Here is a 21,949-nt window from a genome sequence, read left to right on the forward strand (position 1 = left end):
GCACGAATCCCACCTACAGAGTTTGTTCTACCTTGAGACAAGAGTCCCTAGCTTTCTGTGCCCCAGGATCAAATCACTGGCAGTGGGCTGACCAAGAAGGGGTAAGTCAGGGAGATGGGATTGTGGCGGACAGGTAACTTCTGGGCAAGGCAACCCCTGTCATCTAAAAAGCAAATCTCTGGAGAAGGGGGCAGCTGTGAGCCATTATTAGCCAACACTGTCAGCAGCTGGGAATGGGTGCACCAACCCAGTATGGGGTCTGGGTGGCACACCAAAAATGCCTACTATAAAAGATAAATTAGTACAACTTTTTTGCAAGGTGATAATTATCTGAGTTTCAAATACACAAATTCTAATACTATATTACATTAGAAAGATCCATTTCTAAAGAAGTACTAAAAGACACAGGCAAAGATTATTTTCATTGCAGTTCAGTCTTATCAGCCATACAGCAAAATTCCAATCATTAAAGAGCCAGACCTATATTTAAACTAACAAAAACAATCCTCAAGATACATACTGTGAAGCAAGCAGGTTGCAGAAAAACACTAATCATGTGATACTGTTTTTTTTTTTTTTACAAATAAACACCTGTGAGTGTACATAGATATAGTTGTATATGGAAAGAATAAAAATAATGAAGTACACATATCAGACTGTTATTACTGATTGCCTCCTGAATAGTATGATATAGCAAGGCAGGAAAGGGAACACTTTATGTTCTTCGTGGTCCCTGATTGTGTTTCAAGAATATTCTATAAAAAAGAAAAATCTAAATACATGTTAGAAAGTTTCAGAAGTTCCTACTCCTGATTTTCAATTTGAAATCTTAGAATAAAAGAAAAAGTAAAACTGATTTCAGGTAACTGTGAGGTATGTTCCAAATGCCTTTATGAAACTAAAAAGCTAACAGGGAAACATAGTAACAAAAAGGAGGGAAGGGTCTGAGGTTGCTGTTAGGTGTGACTCTGTAGCTGGCCATCCATTATGGGGACCCTATGCTCTTCTAATTGCAGGTAACTTCTATGAAATTGAGCACTTGAGCACCTGGAACAGTGTCTTTCATGTAAGAAGTGCTCCAAACATGTTTACTGGTTGAATAAAATAGATGTAGTAGAGAAGATATTTGGGCTATGATCTTGGTTATCCACATAAATGCTCAAAATTTGTTTCTGAAGGACACTATTTTTAATAGAGGCAGTGTAATATTAGGCTCTAGTGGTACATGCTGGGATGATTGTTAGCCACAAAGCCTCTTCCTCAAAAATGGCCACTGTTTCTCAAATATCACAGAATTAGAGCAATTAAAAACAACAAAAGAAGGCCAGGTATGGTGGCTCATGCCTGTAATCCCACTATAATCCCAACAGTTTGGGAGGCCAAAGTGGGAGGATTACCTCAGCCCAAGAGTTCAAGACCAGCCTGGGCAACATAGCAAGACCTCATCTCCACAAAAAATTAAAAAATTGTCTGGGAATGGTGGAGTAGGCCTGGAGTCTCAGCTATTTAGAAGGCTGAGGTGGGAGGATCACTTTAGCCTGGGAAGTGGAGGCTGTGGTGAGCCATAATCCTGCCACTGCACTCCAGCCTGTGTGACAGAGTAAGACCTTATCTCAAAAAAAAACAAAAAACAAACAGGAGCAATAGGACATATTCTAAACATAAGAGTATGAAATAGAAAAAAAAAAAAAGTGAGACAGAATACTGTTATAGTGACCAAAAAAAAAAAAATCATTACAAACTGAGAGTAAAAAATCTGATTCTGGCCAGGTGCAGTGGCTCATGCCTGTAATCCCAGCACTTTGGGAGGCCGAGGCCTGTGGATAACGAGGTCAGGAGATCGAGACCATCCTGGCTAATGCGGTGAAACCCCATCTCTACTAAAAAAGTACAAAAAAATTAACTGGGCGTGGTGGCGGGCGCCTGTAGTGCCAGCTACTTGGGAGGCTAAGGCAGGAGAATGGCATGAACCCAGGAGGCTGAGCTTGCAGTGAGCCAAGATCATGCCACTGCACTCCAGCCTGGGGAACAGAGCAAGACTCCATCTCAAAACAAACAAAAAAACCCCCTGATTTTGTGGTATGAGCTTCTAAATAGCAGGAATCAGGAATTTTCTCTGTATCCCTAGTACCTAGCACATAGAGGCACTTGATCATCTACTATTAAATTAAAGGAGTTTGATTTATGAATTAAACTTATATTAACTGTTTTTTTTTTTTTTTAAGATGGAGTCTTGCTCTGTCACCCAGGCTTGAGTGCAGTGGCACCATCTTGGCTCACTGCAACCTCTACCTCCCAACTTTGAATGATTCTCCTGCCACAGCTTCCTGAGTAGCTGGGACTACAGGCGTGGGGCATCCACCAGGCTAATTTTTGTATTTTTAGTAGAGATGGGGTTTCCCCATGTTGGCCAGGCTGGTCTTGAACTCCTGACCTCAAGTGATCCACCCACCTTGGCCTCCCAAAGGGCTGGGATTACAGGCATAAGCCACCATGCCCAGCCTGATATTAACATTTTTAATCACTTATTTTCCACACCTGAGAATTAAGAAAAAAGGATGAAAAAACTAAAGAATTCTGAGACCTTGGATTCCTAGGCTACAAAAGCTGGATAAACTAATTTCTTACCAAGATAAACACTTTGTCGTCCTGACCTTGAATCCTGAATCTAAAAGTGCTTCTAGCAGAGGACAGCTGCACCAGACACTGGGTGATCACGCTCTGGACAAACCGAGACCTGTTTGAACAGAAATCAATTTTCACAATGTGTGTCTCATAATAACTCTAACTGGCAAGATAAGCAAAAAATACCCACAGGATACCTAACAGGCAGAGACATCCACATTCCAGACTTTTCTATGTACTGGTCATTCCCTCACAATCCACACTGATGTGGATTTTAATATATTTTAATGTATTTAGGTTTGCTCCATTCTTCTTAAAATCTATTCTCCAATCCTTAATACACTTTCCACACCAAACCTAACTATTCACTCCTACTGAATAAAAAAAATCATGTTAGAACAAGTCAATACTCCATTTGTGCTGTAGCATATTAAACAGAGAATAACTAACTTACAAAAGAAGGCAAGAAATTTCCTTCCAAACATCAGACAGTATTGTATACATTTTCTTCCATTTGGATCTCCCTAAAGTGTCAGCTCTGAGGTACAGAATCCAAGTATTTACATAACGATAAATTTCAAGGCTATACTCAGATTGCCATAATTTTAGGATATCAACAAATAAACAGGAATAAAGGCATATCATAGTTAACTTGTTTGCAAACTAAGAAGAGTCAAAGAAATAAAAACACTAATAGATTTAGTGACTAAGTACCATGTTTTTAAAACATAGGAGTCATGTGAAACTGACCTATGTTTCAAATTTTAAATAATTCAAATTAAAACCAGAAATTATTCAAAAAACTTATTGGTGACTAGGTGATAAGATTCTAGATATCTGGCACATAGAAATAAGCATAGAAAACTTTCAGAATTAGAAGATTTATAAGAGCACATTTGTCTACAGCACTATATGAGCAAAACATTTTTTTAAATCCTCAAATCTTTTATATGTGTGGTTTGGTTCAACTATCTAAAAGGCTTTCTCTTTCCTTTTCCAAATAAAGAAAGGTATGAATAAAATGAATTCCCATATCATCAATTGTACTTCCTTTTCCTAAATTTGGAATTACAAATATATACCATGGAATACTATTTAGCCACAAAAAGGACCGAAATAATGGCATTCACAGCATCCTGGATGTAATTGGAGACTATTATTCTAACTGAAATTACTCAGGAATGGAAAACCAAACATCGTATGTTCTCCTTCATAAGTGGGAACTAAGTTATGAGGATGCAAAGGCATAAGAATAATACAATGGACTTTGAGGACTTGGGGAAAAGGTGGGGGGAGAGGTAAGAGATAAAAGACTACACATTGAGTACAGTGAACACTGACTGATTGGGTGATGGGTGCACCCAAATCTCAGAAATCATCACTATTCATGTAAGCAAACATCATCTGTTCCCAAAAACCTACTAAAATAAAAAATAAATTCAAAACCAAGAAATGAAAAATAAAAAAAAGGGTCTGAATAGTGGAAAAAAAGAAATTACAAATAAATGTAATTTGCTATTTGTACCTTGGTATGATGGGGAAACTCCTCTCAGATGACTGAATGATTATCTCTGTCATGTAAAGCTTGGTGGTTTCTAGAAACAAAAAAGAAAATTAAGACTCTCCCCAATACACTAATAATTTTATTGTGGGCCTGTTGACTCCAAATTATGATATTCCAAACTAAATATTAAACATACTGGTAAAATTAATATTCAGTAAACATTTTCCCAAAACTACTCAGTTTCAGAAGACAAAGCATTGGTCACAAGGAGACAGTTCTGAAGCTTCTGTGTCTTTTCAGAAAATAATGCCCAGAGATTCTGCTCACACATATGGAAGATTACAAAAGTTTGTCACATCACAGGCATAGTGTACTTAGATAGAAATTAGTCACTGGGTTTCCTCAATCCTACAGAATAGCTACAAACCTGTAAGTCAATGAAAAAGACTTCTGGTTTGTTTTTGGTTTTGATATACTATTTTCCCAGACAAAGGCAGTTCTAATGGCTTCCACTTGGCCTTTTCTACCATAATAGCCTCAATTCACATGTTGGGGAACTAACACGGGAATTCTGTCAGCTGCTAAGTGTGTTAATTTGAGTTAAGCACTCTGGAATTCGGGAAATAATCACAGGAAGTATTCAGGGATCCACTGGACCCACTGTGAGATGGACCTGAGCTAAACCTCTATTGATCACCTGACCCCATCCCCTACTCTAACTGGAGGGCCACAGTGATGTTTTGGGTCTTCTAGAATTGGTGTTCATTTAGAATCAGTGTCCAGCAGTCCCAAAAGGGGTGATTATTTCCTTTTCCCCAGTGCACATGGGGAACTGTTACCCTGAGAAAGGCCATGGTTCCCTTTGTGGAAGGCTGGGAGAAAGATTAACAGTATAAATTTTAGGTAACATACTAGGGCTTTTCATTGAGGACATCTGCCCTTTCCTTCATTCAAGGTTTCCTGGGTCTACAAAGGCTCAAGTGTGAGAATTGAGGGGCCAGGACTCTCTGTTTTTATGATTCAAGCTCGACTTTTATTCACTTGACATAGAACTTTCTGCTTATACAAATCAAGTAAGATTTTAGCAGGCTTGCTATCTATTTCACTTCTAGACAACACCATGATCAACTAGCAAACACCATATGACTGAATAACTTAGATTATTCCAATTGTTGCCTTGACTTTCTGTCCATTACGCTAACTATACCCACCTTGCCTTTGATGTTTGAGTCCTCCTAACTGAAAAGGGGTTTTTACTCATAGCATCCCAAAACACAGATGCGGTGAACCTCACGTTAGAATCTACCCAGAATCTCAATGACTCTATTGATGTACAATTCTCACTAAATCTGGTTACCTGATTGCTTACAGAAAAATTTAAATAGATATTTAATAGACATAAGTGTGAACACAACCATGTTGGAGTTCTAAAAAAATCTAAGAAAAAGTTTAATCTCACTAACAATGAAGAAAATGTACATCAAAATAACATTTTTTGCATCAAACAAAATATTTTAAAATGATAAGGTGTAGTGCTGGATACACTTATTCACAGAGATGGATATGCTTATTCACACACTGCTGTGAGAATTGAAAATGACAGACTTCTGGAAAGCCACTTGGCAAAGGCCTTAAAATTGTGTATGTAGGACTGGGTGCCTACATATACAATCACACCTCATGCCTGTAATCCCAGCACTTTGGGAGGCCGAGGCAGGCAGATCACCTGGGGTCAGGCGTTTGAGACCAGCCTGGCCAACATGGTGAAACCCTGTCTCTACTGAAAATACAAAAACTAGCTAGGTGCAGTGACTCATGCCCGTAGTTCCAGCTACTTAGGAGGGTGAGGCAGGAGAATTGCTTGAAACCGGGAGGCGGATGTTGCAGTGAGCTGAGATCACGCCACTGCACTCCAGCCTGGGTGACAGAATGTGACTCTGTCTTAAAGACAGACAAACAAACAAACAAACAAAAAATTGTATATGTATTGTGACACCATAATTAAACATATAAGAATTTATTTCAAAAAAATACTCACTGGTATATGAAAACACTTATCTATAGTGATACTCATAATAATAGCAATAGAAAAATACTGAAAACAAGTGTCTAAAAATTGAGGATGGGTTAAACAGATATTCAGGCAACATAATTACATGCATGTTTCAAATTTTAAATAGGTCAAATTAAAACCAGAAACAATTAAAAATGAGGCTGTCATTAAAAATGGTGTTGTTGGCCAGGTACAGTGGCTCACACTTAATCCCAGCACTTTGGAAGGCCAAGCCAGGAGGATCACTTGAAGCCCAGGAGTTTGAGACCATCCTGGACAACAAAGCAACAACCTGTCTCTACAAAAAAAAAAATCTTTTAAAAATTAGCCAGGCTGTGGCATGTGCCTCTAGTTCCAGTTACTTGGGAAGCTGAGGCAAGAGGATTGTTTGAGCCCAGAAGTCTGAGGCTTCAGTGAACTACAGCCTGAGAGACAGAATAAGATCCCATCTCTTAAAAAATAAAATAAAATAGTGTTGTCAAACAACTTTTAATAAGACAGAAAGTTATTTTTTGAAAAAGTGTGTAATTGCTTAATATTACACACAGAAAAAGTCAAAAAAATAGTTTCATAGATTAATATATAGAGAGCCATGACAGATTTACCAATTTCTCCTTGAAGATCTGTCAATATTTACTATTTTAAAGTCATGTTGTTACACAAACTAAATCTTTTTAACTTTATGAAATGACTAGGTATGTATGCATGTATGCATGTATTTATTTACTTATTTAAGACAGGTGTTGCTCTGTTGCCCAACTAGAGTACAGTGGTGTGATCATAGCTCACTGTAACCTCGAACTCCTGGGCTTCAGTGATCCTTCAGCGTCAGCCTCTTGAGTAGCTAGGACTACTACAGGCATGCACCACCATGCCCGGTTAATTTTTTGTAGAGACGAGGTTTCACTATGTTGCCTCGGCTGGTCTCAAGGGATCCTCTCATCTCCGCCTCCCAAAGTAGAAGTGACCCTTTTTATCCTGTGTGTTGTTAATCTATAATTTAATTACATTATTTTAATCCCACAAGTATTATTTCTATTGCTTTACAGTTAATATTCATTTAGCGTTATCTGAATATTCACTACTTTATCAAGTCTTATTGAACTTAGTTAGACCTTCTATGTGGGATCATTTTCTTCTACCCGAGTACAGGTAGAATTTCTTTTCATAAGAAACCACTATGGGCCAGGCACGGTGGCTCACGCCTGTAATCCCAGCACTCTGGGAGGCTGAGGCGGGCGGATCACGAGGTCAGGAGTTCAAGACCAGCCTGGCCAACATGGTGAAATCCCATCTCTACTAAAAATAAAATAAAAATTAGCCGGGAGTGGTGGTGCATGTCTGTAATCCCAGTTACTTGGAAGGCTAAGGCAGGAGAATCGCTTGAACCCAGGAGGCAGAGGTTTCAGTGAGCCAAGACCGCGCCACTGCGCTCCAGCCTGGCGATGGAGCGAGACTCCATCTCAAAAAAAATAAATAAAAATAAAAAATAAAAAAACCATTAGTATTGAATTATCCCAGTTTGTGTTTGTCAGAAAACATATTTGTCTCAGCCTTCACTCTTAAAGGAAATTTTCACTTGAGATTAAGTCCTAGGATCAAGAGTTATTTGCACACATTGGCAATTTTGTTCCACTGTCTTCGGACTTCCATTACTGCTGTTCCTTTGAAGGAACTCTGTCATTTTTCTTTAGCTGCATTTAAGATTATCTCCACTTTTTATTCCACAGTATTACTTGCATGTGTCTAGGTATGGATTTATTGTTATTTTTCTTGCTAGGGCTTCACCGAATTAGAAATCACTAGGTCCCTTGAATCTACAGATTGCTGTTCTTCATCACTTTTGTAAAATTCTGAACAATTATCTCTTCAAATATTGCCCATGCTCCTTTCTTTTCCTCCTGGAAGTCTGATTAAACATGCATTGGATAGTCGATGTTCTACGTCTCTTACTCTCTCTTCTATATTTTTTGCCTTTTGTCTCTCTGTGCTACATAATAGGTTTTCCTTGTCATCTGTCTTTTGTTTGATAATTCTGTCTTCAAGTTGTACCTAATCTGGTGTTAAACCACTGGCTGAGTTTTTAATATCAATTATAACACTTTTTAAGAAATTTTATTGTGGGTCTTTCCTAAATATACTTACTGTTACAGTTTCCTTTTCCTTTCAGCTACCTTCACACCTTTCATATTGCTAAATATGCTAAGCACGGTAGTTTTACGGTTTACACATAATTCCAATAAGTAGTCTATTTGATTTAATTCTTGTTGGTGGAAGTCTGGTTTACTTGTGTGCCTATTTATCCTTGGTTGCATGATGAATACTATACCTGATCTCACAAATAAAAAAATTATTTGTGAGAATAATATGTGTTTTACAATGGAGATATTTCCTTACAAAGGTGATTTTGCCAGGCACCTGGCAAATGTCTAGAACAAGGTAAACTAAACCAAGTTCAAGACTTGAAATTCCCTAAAGTCCCAAAGGATTGATCTCTGTCTATAATTCCACGGGGCTGTTCTATTTCCAATTCACCCTCACTGTTAGGGCACAACATTTAGGGTCTCATATTTTTGTGAGGTTCTCCTCTTGAGTAGTCTCTCATTTTTGCCCTTCTCAAAACAAAAGTTCTAATTTTGTAGAATGGGCAAATTGCAAAGAAAATGTGGCTTGAATTTTGTGCTTACGTCTTTTGAGTTTGCTTTTGTGGTAATTTACCCCCATTATTTTTCATTCTCCCTGATTTTTATTCCTTCCTGTAGTTTCCAGTTACCATCTGGTATCTTTCGTATCAGCCTGAAGAACTTCCTTTATCATTTCTTGTACAGCAGGTACGCTGTTAATCCATTATATCCATGAATTTATTTGGAAACATCCTTATTTTGCCTTCATTTTTGAGTGATAGTTATGTTAGATACAGCATTGTTGGTTGTCACATCTTTTTCCCCCCAGCACTCCACATACCTTATTTCAGAGTCTTTTCGATGTCATTATTTCTATTGGAAGTTCATCTTAATTGTATTGTGAAATCTCTTACATATGAGGTTTTGTTTTTCTCTTTCTACTTTAAAAATTCTCTCTTCATCTTTCAACAGATTGACGACAACATGCCTGAGAGAAGTGTTTTTGTGTTTATCCTAGTACAGGTTCATCGAAATTCTTAGATCTGAAAGTCAGTATTTTTTCAACAGTTTGCCAAGTTTTCAGCCAGTTTTTTCTACAATTTTTTTCTGACCCTTTCGATTTCTCTTCATCATTTGAGACTCTATTTACACATTTGTTGAAATACCTGATACTGTCCCACAAATTGGAAGTTCTCTTCATTTTGTTTCAGACTTTTTTTGTTTGGCTAATTTGGATTAATCTATAGTTCAATAATTTTTTTAATCTTTTGTCATCTCAGGTCTGTGCTTTAGATCATCTGGTGAATTTTTCTTTATGGTTACAGTACATTTTAATTCTAGAATTACCAATTTATTTTTCTTTGATTTTTTTTCTAATTTATTGAGATTTGCTATCTGTTCAAAGCTTTTCTTAAAACGTTATTTGCCATATTTATAATAGCTGCTTCTACATGTTTGTCTGCTCAGTCGAATATTTGTGTTTACTACCTATTTATTAAGTCCTTTCATATGAAGGACAAAAGAATGTTGAGTATGAAACATTCTTTTCAGTTTCTTTGCACACCTAATTATTTTTAGACAGAAGCAGGACATTGTGTGCAATATGTTGTAGCAACTGTGGATTTTGTTTTGCTCTTCTGACGGCTGTTGGTTATTGGTTGGGATAGCAATCAACTGACTGGCCTGGACTTGAACTGTGAAATGTATCTCCTCACAGTGTGTAGCCACTAATGTCTCTACTCAGTTTTAATTTTTTTTTTTAGTCTGCTTCCCTAGCAAGTATCCACTGTACCTGCATAGGTTAGCTGTCAGCAAATAATTTTGGGCAAGGCTCTACTCAAATACCTCAAGCCAGTAAGGCTTCTTACAAAAATTACCTTCTGCTACCCAAGTTGTATGTGGATTGAGGAATGCAATCAAAGTCACAGCAAATTCACAGGTCCCCCTAAGCTTTCGATTCTTACTGAAAATACATACAATAAATACTCCCTACCATTTTTTTGCATGTATGCAGGGTTTAGCAGTCAGCTAGAGTTGTGTTAGGGCAGAGAAGTTATCCCAGCCCTTCTATCATCTTTTGTGCAGCAGGTGGTTTTTGTATTGCTATAAATACCTGAGGCTAATTAAAAAAAAAAAAAAAAAAAAAAAAAAAAAAAAAGACGTTTCTGATATGGTTTGGCTGTGTCTCTACTCAAATCTCATCTTAAATTGTAGCTCCCATAATTGCCATGTATCATGTGAGCGACCCAGTGGGAGGTAATTAAACCATAGGTGTGTGTTTTTCCCATATCATGTTCTCATGATAATGAATAAGTCTCATGAGATCTGATGGTTTTATAAAAGACGGTTCCCCTGCACAAGCTCTCTTGCCTGCCACCATGTAAGACCTGCCTTTCCTCCTCCTTCACCTTCTGCCATGATTGTGAGGCCTCCTCAGCCATGTGGAACTGTGAGTCCATTAAACTTCTTTTTCTTTATAAATTACCCAGTCTCAGGTATGTCTTTATTAGCAGCATAAGAACAGACTAATACAGTAAATTGGTACTGGTAGAGTGGGGTGCTGCTGTAAGGATACTGGAAAATGTGGAAGCAACTTTGGAACTTGGGTAACAGGCAGAGGCTGGAACAGTTTAGAGGGCTCAGAAGAAGACAGGAAAATATGGGAGAGCTTGAAACTTCCTAGAGACTTGGAGGGCTCAGAAGATAAGAAAACGGGGAAAAATTTGAACCTTCCTAGAGACTTGTTGAATGGTTTTGACCAAAATGCTGATAGTGATATGGACAATAAAGTCCAGGCTGAGGCGGTCTCAGAGAGAGAGATGAGGAATTTGTTCGGAACTGGAGCAAGGGTGACTCTTGTTACGCTTTAGGAAAGAAACTGGCAGCATTTTGTCCCTGCCCTAGACATCTGTGGAATTTTGAACTTGTGAGAGATAATTTAGGGTATCTGGTGGAAGAAATTTCTTCCTTTTTTTTTTTGAAACTGGGTCTCACTCTGTTGCTCAGGCTGGAATGCAATGGTGTAATATCAGCTCACTGCAACCTCTGCCTCCCAAATTCAAGTGATTCTCATGCCTCAGCCTCCTAAGTAGCTGGGACTACAGGTGTGCACCAATATGCCTGGCTAATATTTGTATTTTTTGGTAGAGACGGGGTTTCACCATGTTGACTAGGCTGGTCTTGAACTCCTGACCTCAAGTGATCTACCTGCCTCGGCCTCCCAAAGTGTTGAGAGCCACGATACCCAGCCTGGCGGAAGAAATTTCTAACCAGCAAAGCATTCAACTGGTGACAGAGCATAAAAGTTTGGAAAATTTGTAGTTGGATGATTAGGTAGAAAAGAAAAACCCATTTTCTGGGGGGAAATTCCAGCCTGCTTGAATCTTGCATCAGCATGACCTGGATGTGAGACACAAAGTCAAAGGAGAAATTCAAGCCACTTGCATCAGCGTGATCTAGATGTGAGACATGAAGTCAAAGGAGATCATTTTGGAGTTTTAAGATTTGACTGCTTTGCTGGATTTCGGACTTCCATGGGGCCTTGCATTCAAGCCTGCTTGAATTTCTACTGCTGCAGAAATTTGCACAAGTAACAAGAAACCAAATGTTAACCACTAAGACAATGGGGAAAGTGACTCCAGGGCATGTCAGAGACCTTTGCAGCAGCTCCTCCCATCACAGGCCTGGAGGCCTAGAAGGAAAAAATGGTTTGCTGCTGTGCACAGCCTAGGGACTTGGTGCCCTGTGTCCCAGTCACTCTAGCCATGGCTAAAAGGGGCCAAGGTAGAGTTTGGGGCCTGGCTTCAGAGGTTACAAGCCTCAAGCCTTGGCAACTTCCATGTGGTGTTAAGCCTGTGGGTGCACAGAAGTTAAGAGTTGAGGTTTGGGAACCTCCACCAAGATTTCTGAGACTGTATGGAAATGCCTGGATGTCCAGGCAGAGGTGTGCTGCAGGGCTGCAGCCCTCATGGAGAACCTCTGTTAGGGCAGTGCAGAAGGGAAAGGTGGGGCGGGAGCTTCCACATAGAGTTCCCACTGTGGCACTGCCTGGCAGAGCTGTGAGAAGAGGGCCACCATCTTCCAGACCCCAGAATGACAGATCCACAGACGGTTTACACCGTATGCCTAGAAAAGCCACAGTAACTCAAAAACAGTACATGAAAGAAGTTGGGTGGGGATGTATCCTGCAAAACCACAAGGCCAGAGCTGTTCAAGGCCATGGGAGCCCACCTCTTGCATCACTGTGACCTGGATGGGAGACGTGAAGTCAAAAGAGATCATTTTGGAGCTTTAAGGTTTGACTGCTTTGCTGGATTTCGGATTTGCATGGGACCTTTAGCCCCTTTGATTTGGCCAATTTCTTCCATTTGGAGTGGGTGTATTTACCCAATGCCTGTACCCCCATTTTATCTAGGACCTAACTTGTTTTTGATTTTACAGTCTCATAGGCGGAAGGGACTTGCCTTGTCGATGATGAGACTTTGGACTTAGACTTTTCAGTTAATGCTGAAATGAGTTAAGACTCTGGAGGACTGTTAGGAAGGCATGATTGGTTTTGAAATGTGAGGACATCAGATTTGGGAGTAGCCAGGGACAGAATGATACGGTTTGGCTGTGTCCCACCCAAATATCATCTTGAATTGTTGCTCCCATAATCCCCATGTGTCATGGGAGGGACCCAGTGGGAATTCACTGAATCATGGGGGCAGGGTTTTTCTGTCCTGTTCTTGTGATAGTAAGTCTCACAAGAGCTGATGGTTTTATAAAGGGCAGTTCCCCTGCACACTCTCTGTTGCCTAACGCCAATGCCGTGTAAAACGTGTCTTTGTCCCCCTTCACCTTTTGCCATGATTGTGAGACCTTCCCAGCCATGTGATACTGTGAGTCAATTAAACCTTTTTCTTTATAAATTACCCAGTCTCGGGTATGTGTTAACAGCATGAGAACAGACTAATATAGTTTCATTGTCTCATGGTTCTCCAGGCTGTACAGGCAAGCCTCCAGTATTTGCTTGGCTTCTGGTAAGGACCTTGGGAACCTGACAATCATGGTGGAAGGCAAAGAAGGAGCAAGGTGTCTCACATGGTGAAAGCAGGGATGAGAGAGAGAGGAAAGAGGTGCCACACACTTTGAAATAACCAGATCTCATAAGCATTCACTCACTATCATGAGGACAGCACCAAGACATTCATGAGGGATCTGACCCATTATGCAAACACCTCCCACCACACCCTACCTCAAAAATTGGGGATTACATTTTATTATTTTAAATTGGGGATTACACTCTATTATTATTTTATTATTTTATGAGATTTAAAGGAGACAAACATCAGAACTATATCTCTGATATGGTTTGGATCTGTGTCCCCACCCAAATCTCCTGCTGTATTGTAATCCCTAATGTTGGAGGTGGGACCTGATGGGAGGTGACTGGATTATGACAGTGGGTCCTTCATGAATGCTTTAGCACCATCACCCTGGTGCTGTACTTGTGATGGTGAGTGAGTGACTTCTTACAAGATCTACTTGTTTAAAAGTGTGTAGCACCTCCCCTCATTCTCTCTTGCTACTGCTTCCACTATGTGAGATGCCTCACTCCTCCTCTGTTTTGTGCCATGATTGTAAGTTTCCTGAGGCCTCCTCAAAACCAGAAGCTGCTATGCTTCCTGTACAGCCTGCAGCACCATAAGCCAATTAAACCTATTTTCTTTATAAATTACCCAGTCTTGGGTATTTCTTTATAGTAATGTGAGAATGGACTAATACAATGACTTTGTTTCCAAAATATCCTCCTTAGAATTTCTGCTTTCTCCACCACCTACCCTAAACCAAACCCACCATGTATAGACAGTAAAGCTGTGGGCTTTTCCTGCCCGAGTTGGGAAGATATAAGGTGGCAAGGTCCGTCTGCCTCCCCAGGCAAAAAAAAATTACAAACTTGCTATTCTTTCCCAATACAGTAGCAGTTTTCCATTACTTAAATAGTTCTAAAACTGTTGTTTCACTTTTGTTCATTTTCTAGTGCCCTAATATGGTTATTAATTTTTAAAATTGTCCAGTTTTGTACATGTTTTCTACAGAATAAAGTTGCCCATTCTCTTCATGACACTATTTTGGGAAGTGGAATCCTAGTGATTTACTTTTAGAACAGATGTGGGTATAGATCTCTTATACCACCCCACACACAAACTCACACATATTGACCTCCTAATATACTTTTGTATCACACTACAATGTTTAGTAAAGTGAATATTCAGTGTTTACATTATTATTACCATAATACTACAATGGAGCTGTTTCTTTTCTTGTTCAACCTTTTTTTTTTTTTTCTTTCTGCAGTGAATAACTGCTTCAATCACCTTTTAGCTAATTCTTTCCATATAATGAAATGGTTTGTCTCGAGATTATCTGTCACATGTTGATATGGTTTGGCTCTGTGTCCCCATGCAAATCTCATTTCAAGTTGTAATCCCCACGTGTTAAAGTTGGGGCCTGGTGGGAAGTGATTGGATCATGGGGGTGGTTTCTAATGGTTTAGCACCATCACCCCAGTCTCATGATAGAGTTCTCACAAGATCTGATGGTTTAAAAGTGTGTGGCAGTTCCCTGCTCTCTCTCTCCTGCCCCCTTGTGAAGAAGGTGCTTGCTTCTTCTTTGCTTTCTGCCATGACTGTAAGATTCCTGAGACCTTCCCAGCCATGTAGAACTGCGAGTCAATTAAACCTCTTTTCTTTACAAATTACCCAGTCTCAAGTAGTTATTTACAACAGTGTGAAAATGGACTAATACACATGTGGTCAAACAAATCAAATAATTTATCAATTCCATTTATAACTTAAAAAAAAAAAAAATCAGCCATGTATGTTGGCTCATGCCTGTAATCCCAGCACTTGGAAGGTTGAGGCAGGAGGATCACTTGAGTCCTGGAGTTTAAGATCAGCCTAGGCAACATAGGGAGACCCCATTTCTACAAAAAATTAAAAATTAGTCAGACATGGTGGTATGCACCTGTGGTCCCAGCTACTTGGGAGGCTGAGGTGGGAGGATCACTTGAGCCCGGGAGGTTGAGGCTGCCATGAGCCATGATCATGCCACTGCACTCCAGCCTGGGCAACAGAGTGAGACTATGTCTCAAAAAAGAAATCTCTATTGCAATCTTCTCTCCCATTTGCTTCAATCTAGGCTGCTATTCTCTAGGCCTGCTGCCCACTCCTTACCCTGGGACTTCCTTATCCTGCTCTCTTCCTAGATTGAATCTCTAGTTTTGGTGATTTATATTTTATGGTGAATTACTAAGAAAAATAAACCTTTGAGAATTGTGTTTTGATACTTTGTTATTTGCAAAATGGCTTTTATTATTTTCATATTTGACTGATAGCTTGACTGTATACAGAATTCTGGGCTGAAAATCTTTTTCCTTTCAAATTATGAAGGCACTGCTTCACTGTTTTCTGGCTTTCTGCTCTGGTGTTAAGACGTTCAATGCTATTCTAATTCTTAATCTGTCTTATATTAACTGCCTTTTTCCCTCTGGAAACTTCATCTTTGGTGTTCTGAAATTACTCATTGCTGTGGCCTGAGGTGGCTTCCTTGCTATTCCTCTACTAATTACAGCGGGTACTTAGTGGACCCTTTCAGTCAAGAAACTGAAGTCCTAGCTCTGGAAAATAGTCTTGTATTTTTATTATTGGATAATTTCCTACATTCTGTTGTCTCTATTCTCTCTTTCTAGAATTTCTATAAGCTAGATGTTGGTTGTCCTGAAAGGCTCAATTTACTTATTCATTCGACAAATACTTACTGGGTACTCACTATGTGCCAGACGTTACACTAAGTGCTGAGATTACAGTGATAGACAAGATAGACAATGTCTCTACCTTCAGGAAACTTAACTGATTATATATATTTTTTGTACTTCTTTAATTTTAATTTTCTTTTTTTTTCTTTTTTTTTTTTTTGAGATGGAGACTTGCCCTGTTGCTCAGGCTAGAGTGCAGTGGCACGATCTTAGTTCACTGTAACCTTCGCCTCCCGGGTTCAAGCAATTCTCCTGCCTCAGCCTCCCTAGTAGCTGGGATTACAGGCGCATGTCACCACGCCTGGCTAATTTTTGTATTTTTGGTAGAGACGGGGTTTCACCATGTTGGCCAAGCTGGTCTTGAGCTCCTGACCTCAGGTGATCTGCCCATCTCGGCCACCCGAAGTGCTGGGTGTGAGCCTCTGTGCCTGGCCTCTTCTTTAATTTTCAATCTCTGTCTTTTGGTTTTAATTTCTGACCTAATTATTTACTTTTATCTTCCAATTCTTTAATTTTTTCTTCTGAAGCTATTTTTTTAAATTCCACATTCTCTGAATATGGAAGCAACATTAGTTTATTTCTTCAAGGGCATTTTATTTTTTTGAAGATTTTCTTCTGCTGCATACATAATGTGTTTCTTCTCAGTGCTTTTAATTTGCTTGCTTAATAATTTAATTGCCTTGGTTTCTTTTTTGTTGGAGATTTCCTCAAATATTTGGTGAGTCTCAATAATTCATTTCAATTTTAGTGTAAGGCAGTGAAATGCTGAGAGAAAGTTCTTGGGTATAGGTACAAGGTTTGTTGACAGCAGGATGAATGAATATAAGCTCTTTTTTTTAAGAGATGGAGTCTCCCTATGTTCTCCAGGCTGAAGTGCAGTGGTTATTCATAGGTGCAATAATAGTGCACTATAGCCTCAAACTCCTGGGCTCAAGTGACCCTCCTGCCTCAGACTGCCAAGTAGCTGGGACTACAGGCATGTACCACTGTGCTCAGCTTAACCTCATTTTTGTTGAACATCGATGTTACCTCATTTTTGGTTGAATGTTACCGAAGAATCAGTTTCTATAAATCTTTTCTCTAGTTGGTATTCTTCCATTATTCAAAAAAAATGGGTGTAGGGGAGATCTTCCAATCTCCAACCTTGAGGATTATAGAAGCAAGTTGAAAATGAAGTGGGAAACCTAGAAGTGTAGTAGCTCTATATATACACTTTGAAACAATCATCCTGCTTCCAGCTCCTTGCCTCAGACTGCTTTCCCTGTTACCTGCTGCCTCCAAATTCTGACCTGTTTTGGGGCTCTACAGAGATTATTGGCCCACTCCTTATCCAAATGATCTACAGACACCAAAGCTGCAGCTCCCTCTAGGCTGCCAACTGTGTTCCAAAAAAATTTGTTTACATCTCTTGTTTATGTCATTGTCATATCTTCTCCATTTCTTTGCCTTTGTTGATATACATCTTTTCATTCCTTAACTGACATTTAACAGGACTTCAGGGAGAAAATAATTTAAAGATCAATTCACCTTATTTAACCAGAAGGCTTAATATTTTCTAAGGTGTTGCTTCAGGAGCTTGCTTTCATTTTCCAAAAATGACGTTAAGGATGGTATCATTTACAAACTCATTTTTCCTTTCTGGCTCACCGTGAACAAGTAACTACTTATAAGATTTTGATGATTAAACAAATAAGTAAACAAACAAACAAACAAAAAACCATCATCTGCCTTCCCTTAAGTACAATTGCTTCATGTAAATCACATCTTCTAATTAATTGTATTAAAAGTAATTATTCATTGTCCACAAGCTAACACAGCATGTTGCAGCTCTCTAGACACTATAAACCATATCTTTAAATTGCAATGCATTTTAATTATCAGGATTTTCAGTATAATATTTTAAAGTAGCATAACAGAATTTACTTAAAATATAATCAATGTTACTGGGAAACAAAAAGAATAAGGGACAAAGTACAAAACTCAGAATGTTTTTTCTTCCATTTCAACAGGTCCTCTCCCATCCCCAGCCCCAAAATATAGCCCCAAGCCAGATGGCAGCCAAGAAAAACAACTCCTCCATCTCTGGGCACCAATTCTTCTGACTGAGGAGTTGTGTTAAGAAAAAAGTTCTGTTTTGTGAGTTACCAGGAAGGTAAAATAAAAAAAAAAATTAAAAAAAAAAAAAAAGATGAAAGAAAGAAAGAGAGAGAGAGAGAAAGAAAGGGAGAAAAGCTCCAATTTTCTTTAAAATAGACCTAAGTACAAACTTTATACTATTGCTTTATATCTACAAAGAGGCTATGAAACACTGAAAATGACTCAAGTTCTTAATACTTAAAATTCAATACTCTGTACTTATGAAGGTCAAAATATACAAACGTCTTGGTATATTGGATGATATATTAGTTGGGGTCTATTTTGAAAAGCACCAATTCTACAACATATATTAATCATCTATCTTTCCTATATATTTACTATAAAATATCATTCTGGCTTTTAAACAAGAAGCCAATCATTTTGGCTTCTTGTTATGAAATTCTTACCTGATGACACGGTCTCTCCCAACATTACCTTGCAACGCTTACAAATTACTTTGGTATTTGCCTTTGGTTCCTGTAGAACAGAAAAATGTCATTTAAATGTCATTCAGGTTTTCTTAAAAGGAATATATAATTTTAACATAGTCCCCAGAGTATACATTGAACTTTACATTTTATTCTGCCCTCTACTAAATACTGGGAATACATTTAGCTTGTATGCATAATTCACATGCACAGAGATAATTTTTCAAGTCTTAAGAAACAATAAAGCACAGATTCACTTTTCCAAAACTAGCCACTTCTTGATAATACAAAAGTTGCCAAATAATTTGAATAAGTAGTACCTTACATTTCTAAAAAGCACTTCCAAATAGCCTTATAACTTAGAACAGGCAGATGGTGGGCAACAAAGACAGGGTTGATGACTTGCCTCAACTCATGTGTATAGAACACGGAAGAATCAGAACTTGAACTCACACTATTTTGATTCCTAGTTCAGTGTAATTTATGTAAAAGTAACCTATAATCCTTAACTACAATAAGTGAAAAGTTAACAATATCTATTCTGTTCATATACTTCCATTTTTTCCACGTAGGATCGGCACGGTAACTGGAAAGACAGGTAGTGCTCTGGGACAATTCCTGAAACAATCCTAACCTTCAAAAATCCAAATTCACTATTTGAGACATAGATTAAAATAACTAGCATTTGCCTAATCAATAAACAAAGAATATGCCTTTTCACATCCATAATTATACCTTTGTTAAAACCATACAACATTCCTCTCATCCACATATACTGCAACAAGGCAGAAGCCATATAAAGTGGGCAGGGAAAAGGAGGTTCTGCAACTCTGAACACACCAGGGTACCTTTCCTGGGAAATCACAGAATAGGTGTAGGCTGAAGTAAAGAAGGGCAGTGACTTCTGTTGTGGGATAATATGTGTATTTAATCTAAGGAAAAAAATTTTAACCGATTAATATATATTTGAGTATATTTTCCTTGGCATAAATAATTTCCTAAAACGTTGCATAAAAAGTACATTTAAACTGAGTTCCATGGACGTGCTGCTAGTAACTGTTGGAGTTGATGTTTGAATCTGCGTCTTTCTGATGCTAAGGCTTCTGAACACTATGCTAAGTGTTTTCCAAATTACAGCTCATGTGCTCCATTAGTGAGAACCAGTTCATGGAACCAATTCAGTGGATTACTGTGCTTTGGTTGTTTTTGCTTGTTTTATTTTGTTTTGTTTTGAGATGCAGTCTTGCTCCGTTGCCCAGGCTGGAGTGCAATGGTGTGACCTTGGCTAACTGCAATCTCCGCCTCCTGGGTTCAAGAAATTCTCTGCCTCAGCCTCCCTAGTAGCTGGTATTACAGGCACCTGCCACCATGCCTGGCTAATTTTTGTAGTTTTAGTAGAGATGGTTTCACCATCTTGGCCAGGCTGCTCTTGAACTCCTGAGCTCGTGATCCACCCACCTTGGCCTTCCAAAATGCTGGGATTATAGGTATGAGTCATCGCACCAGGTCTACTGTGTTTTTAAAAAATGAAATACTATAGAACAGAAAATATGACAGTTCTTCAAACACTGAGTAAGTACTGCTTCAAGAAACTTTTATTTGAGGTGTGTGTGTGTGTTATCAGATCTTGATGTAAAAAAATACATTCAATGGCTGGGCGCCGTGGCTCACGCCTGTAATCCCAGCACTTTGGGAGGCCAAGGCAGGTGGATCATGAGGTCAGGAGTTTGAGACCAGCCTGACCAACATGGTGAAACCCCCGTCTCTACTAAAAATATAAAAATTAGCTCCACATGGTGGCATGCACCTGTAATCCCAGCTACTCAGGAGGCTGAGGCAGGAGAATCGCAGGAACCTGGGAGGGGAAGGTTGCAGTGAGCCAAGATTGTGCCACTGCATTCCAGCCTGGGCGACAGAGCAAGACTCTGTCTATATATATACACACACACACACGTATATATATATATACACACACACACACACATATATATACACACACATATATACACACACACATATACACACATATACATATACACACACACACATATATACACACATATATATACACACACACACACATACATATATATATTCAATTAGAGGTCAAAGTCAAGAGCAACAGCACAATTCATATTGGGGTCTTTTTCTATGGCCTATTCTTTCCCCCAGTCTCAAACACATGCAACTAGTAAAAAATCCATAAATGCCCACAGCTCTTCTATTTAGAAACTTCTGAGATGAATCCCTTCCTACACTGAATTAACCTTCAGTAACATAAACACTTATTCCATTGTTTCCTGGTCTAGCGGCAGTATTTGGACAGATTCTGCAGCCTTTCTCAAAAGTCTCTGCCGAGGAAACAAAAGCACACATGAACTTCATAAGTCAGTTCAGTCCTGGCTGAAACTGATCCAGGCACACTCCCAAAGTGGGCCGCACAGTGTACCATCTCTGGCCATTGCACTGACATCCTTATCAGGCACATCACAAATGGCAGGTCTCAGAGCCTGACCCAGGTAGGAAACTGGATGGGGTCATTCCCATGAGAGGTAAGAGACAGACACGGAAACCTAGGACGGTGCCAATTTATTCAGGTCCAGGAAGAAGAGAACTCAGAAAGCCAGTATGTTCTACAAAGGGTGTCATTCTGGCAGTTTAATGCTTTCTCACAGTAAGACATACACCTGTATGGCTCCAAGTTGATATTAAAAATATTTTTTAAAGAGTACTATTTTGTACAAGTTAAATCTGATCATACTCATTAAATGTTACCAAAACTAAGGGCTTTACTAAAACTAATATTGGTATTGTAATAGCAAGGCTTGAGAATAAAGAATTTTTTTATTTGAAGCAGAATTTTTTTTTTCAAGTGCTCTGATACGTACTTCATTCGTAACTGCTATCACAGAACATCTCACCTTGTCTTTCAAGGGGGCGGGAGAAGTGTTTTTTGTTGGCTTGTTTTTAAAGTAAGATTCTACCCTTATCAGACATAGGTAATCAGGATTTAAAAATCAGATCAACAACAACCAAATTATCTCAATCACATGTGTGGATCTTGATTCAAACAAACCTATACTAAAAGATACTTTTTTTTTTTTTGAGAGCCTCCCCCTGCCGCCCAGGTTGGAGTGCAGTGGCCGATCTCAGCTCACTGCAAGCTCCGCCTCCCGGGTTTACGCCATTTTCCTGTCTCAGCCTCCAGAGCAGCTGGAACTACAGGCGCCCGCCACCTCGCCTGGCTAGTTTTTTTTTTTTTTTTTTTTTTTTTTTTTTTTT

General features: G+C 39.0%; 1 protein-coding gene across 6 annotated transcripts in view; it reads right to left on the bottom strand.

Annotated features, from left to right (window-relative positions):
- The window catches only part of UBE3D (ubiquitin protein ligase E3D), a 178,386-nt gene that overhangs the window by 131,792 nt on the left and 24,645 nt on the right, over positions 1–21,949 (bottom strand). For all 6 annotated transcript variants that reach the window (XR_001888962.1, XM_017890978.1, XM_017890975.1 and 3 more), the window contains 3 exons: positions 18,647–18,716; positions 4,151–4,220; positions 2,629–2,737 (listed from right to left, as the gene is read on the bottom strand). Coding sequence is in view for 5 of the 6 variants with exons in the window: in XM_017890978.1 (XP_017746467.1) it covers positions 2,629–2,737; positions 4,151–4,220; positions 18,647–18,716 (249 nt within the window). In the remaining variant the exon portion in view is untranslated. The remainder of the gene's footprint in view (positions 1–2,628; positions 2,738–4,150; positions 4,221–18,646; positions 18,717–21,949) is intronic.

Source organism: Rhinopithecus bieti, unplaced genomic scaffold (genome assembly GCF_001698545.2).
Source record: "Rhinopithecus bieti isolate Rb0 unplaced genomic scaffold, ASM169854v2 scaffold_20651, whole genome shotgun sequence".
Classification (NCBI taxonomy): domain Eukaryota; kingdom Metazoa; phylum Chordata; class Mammalia; order Primates; family Cercopithecidae; genus Rhinopithecus; species Rhinopithecus bieti.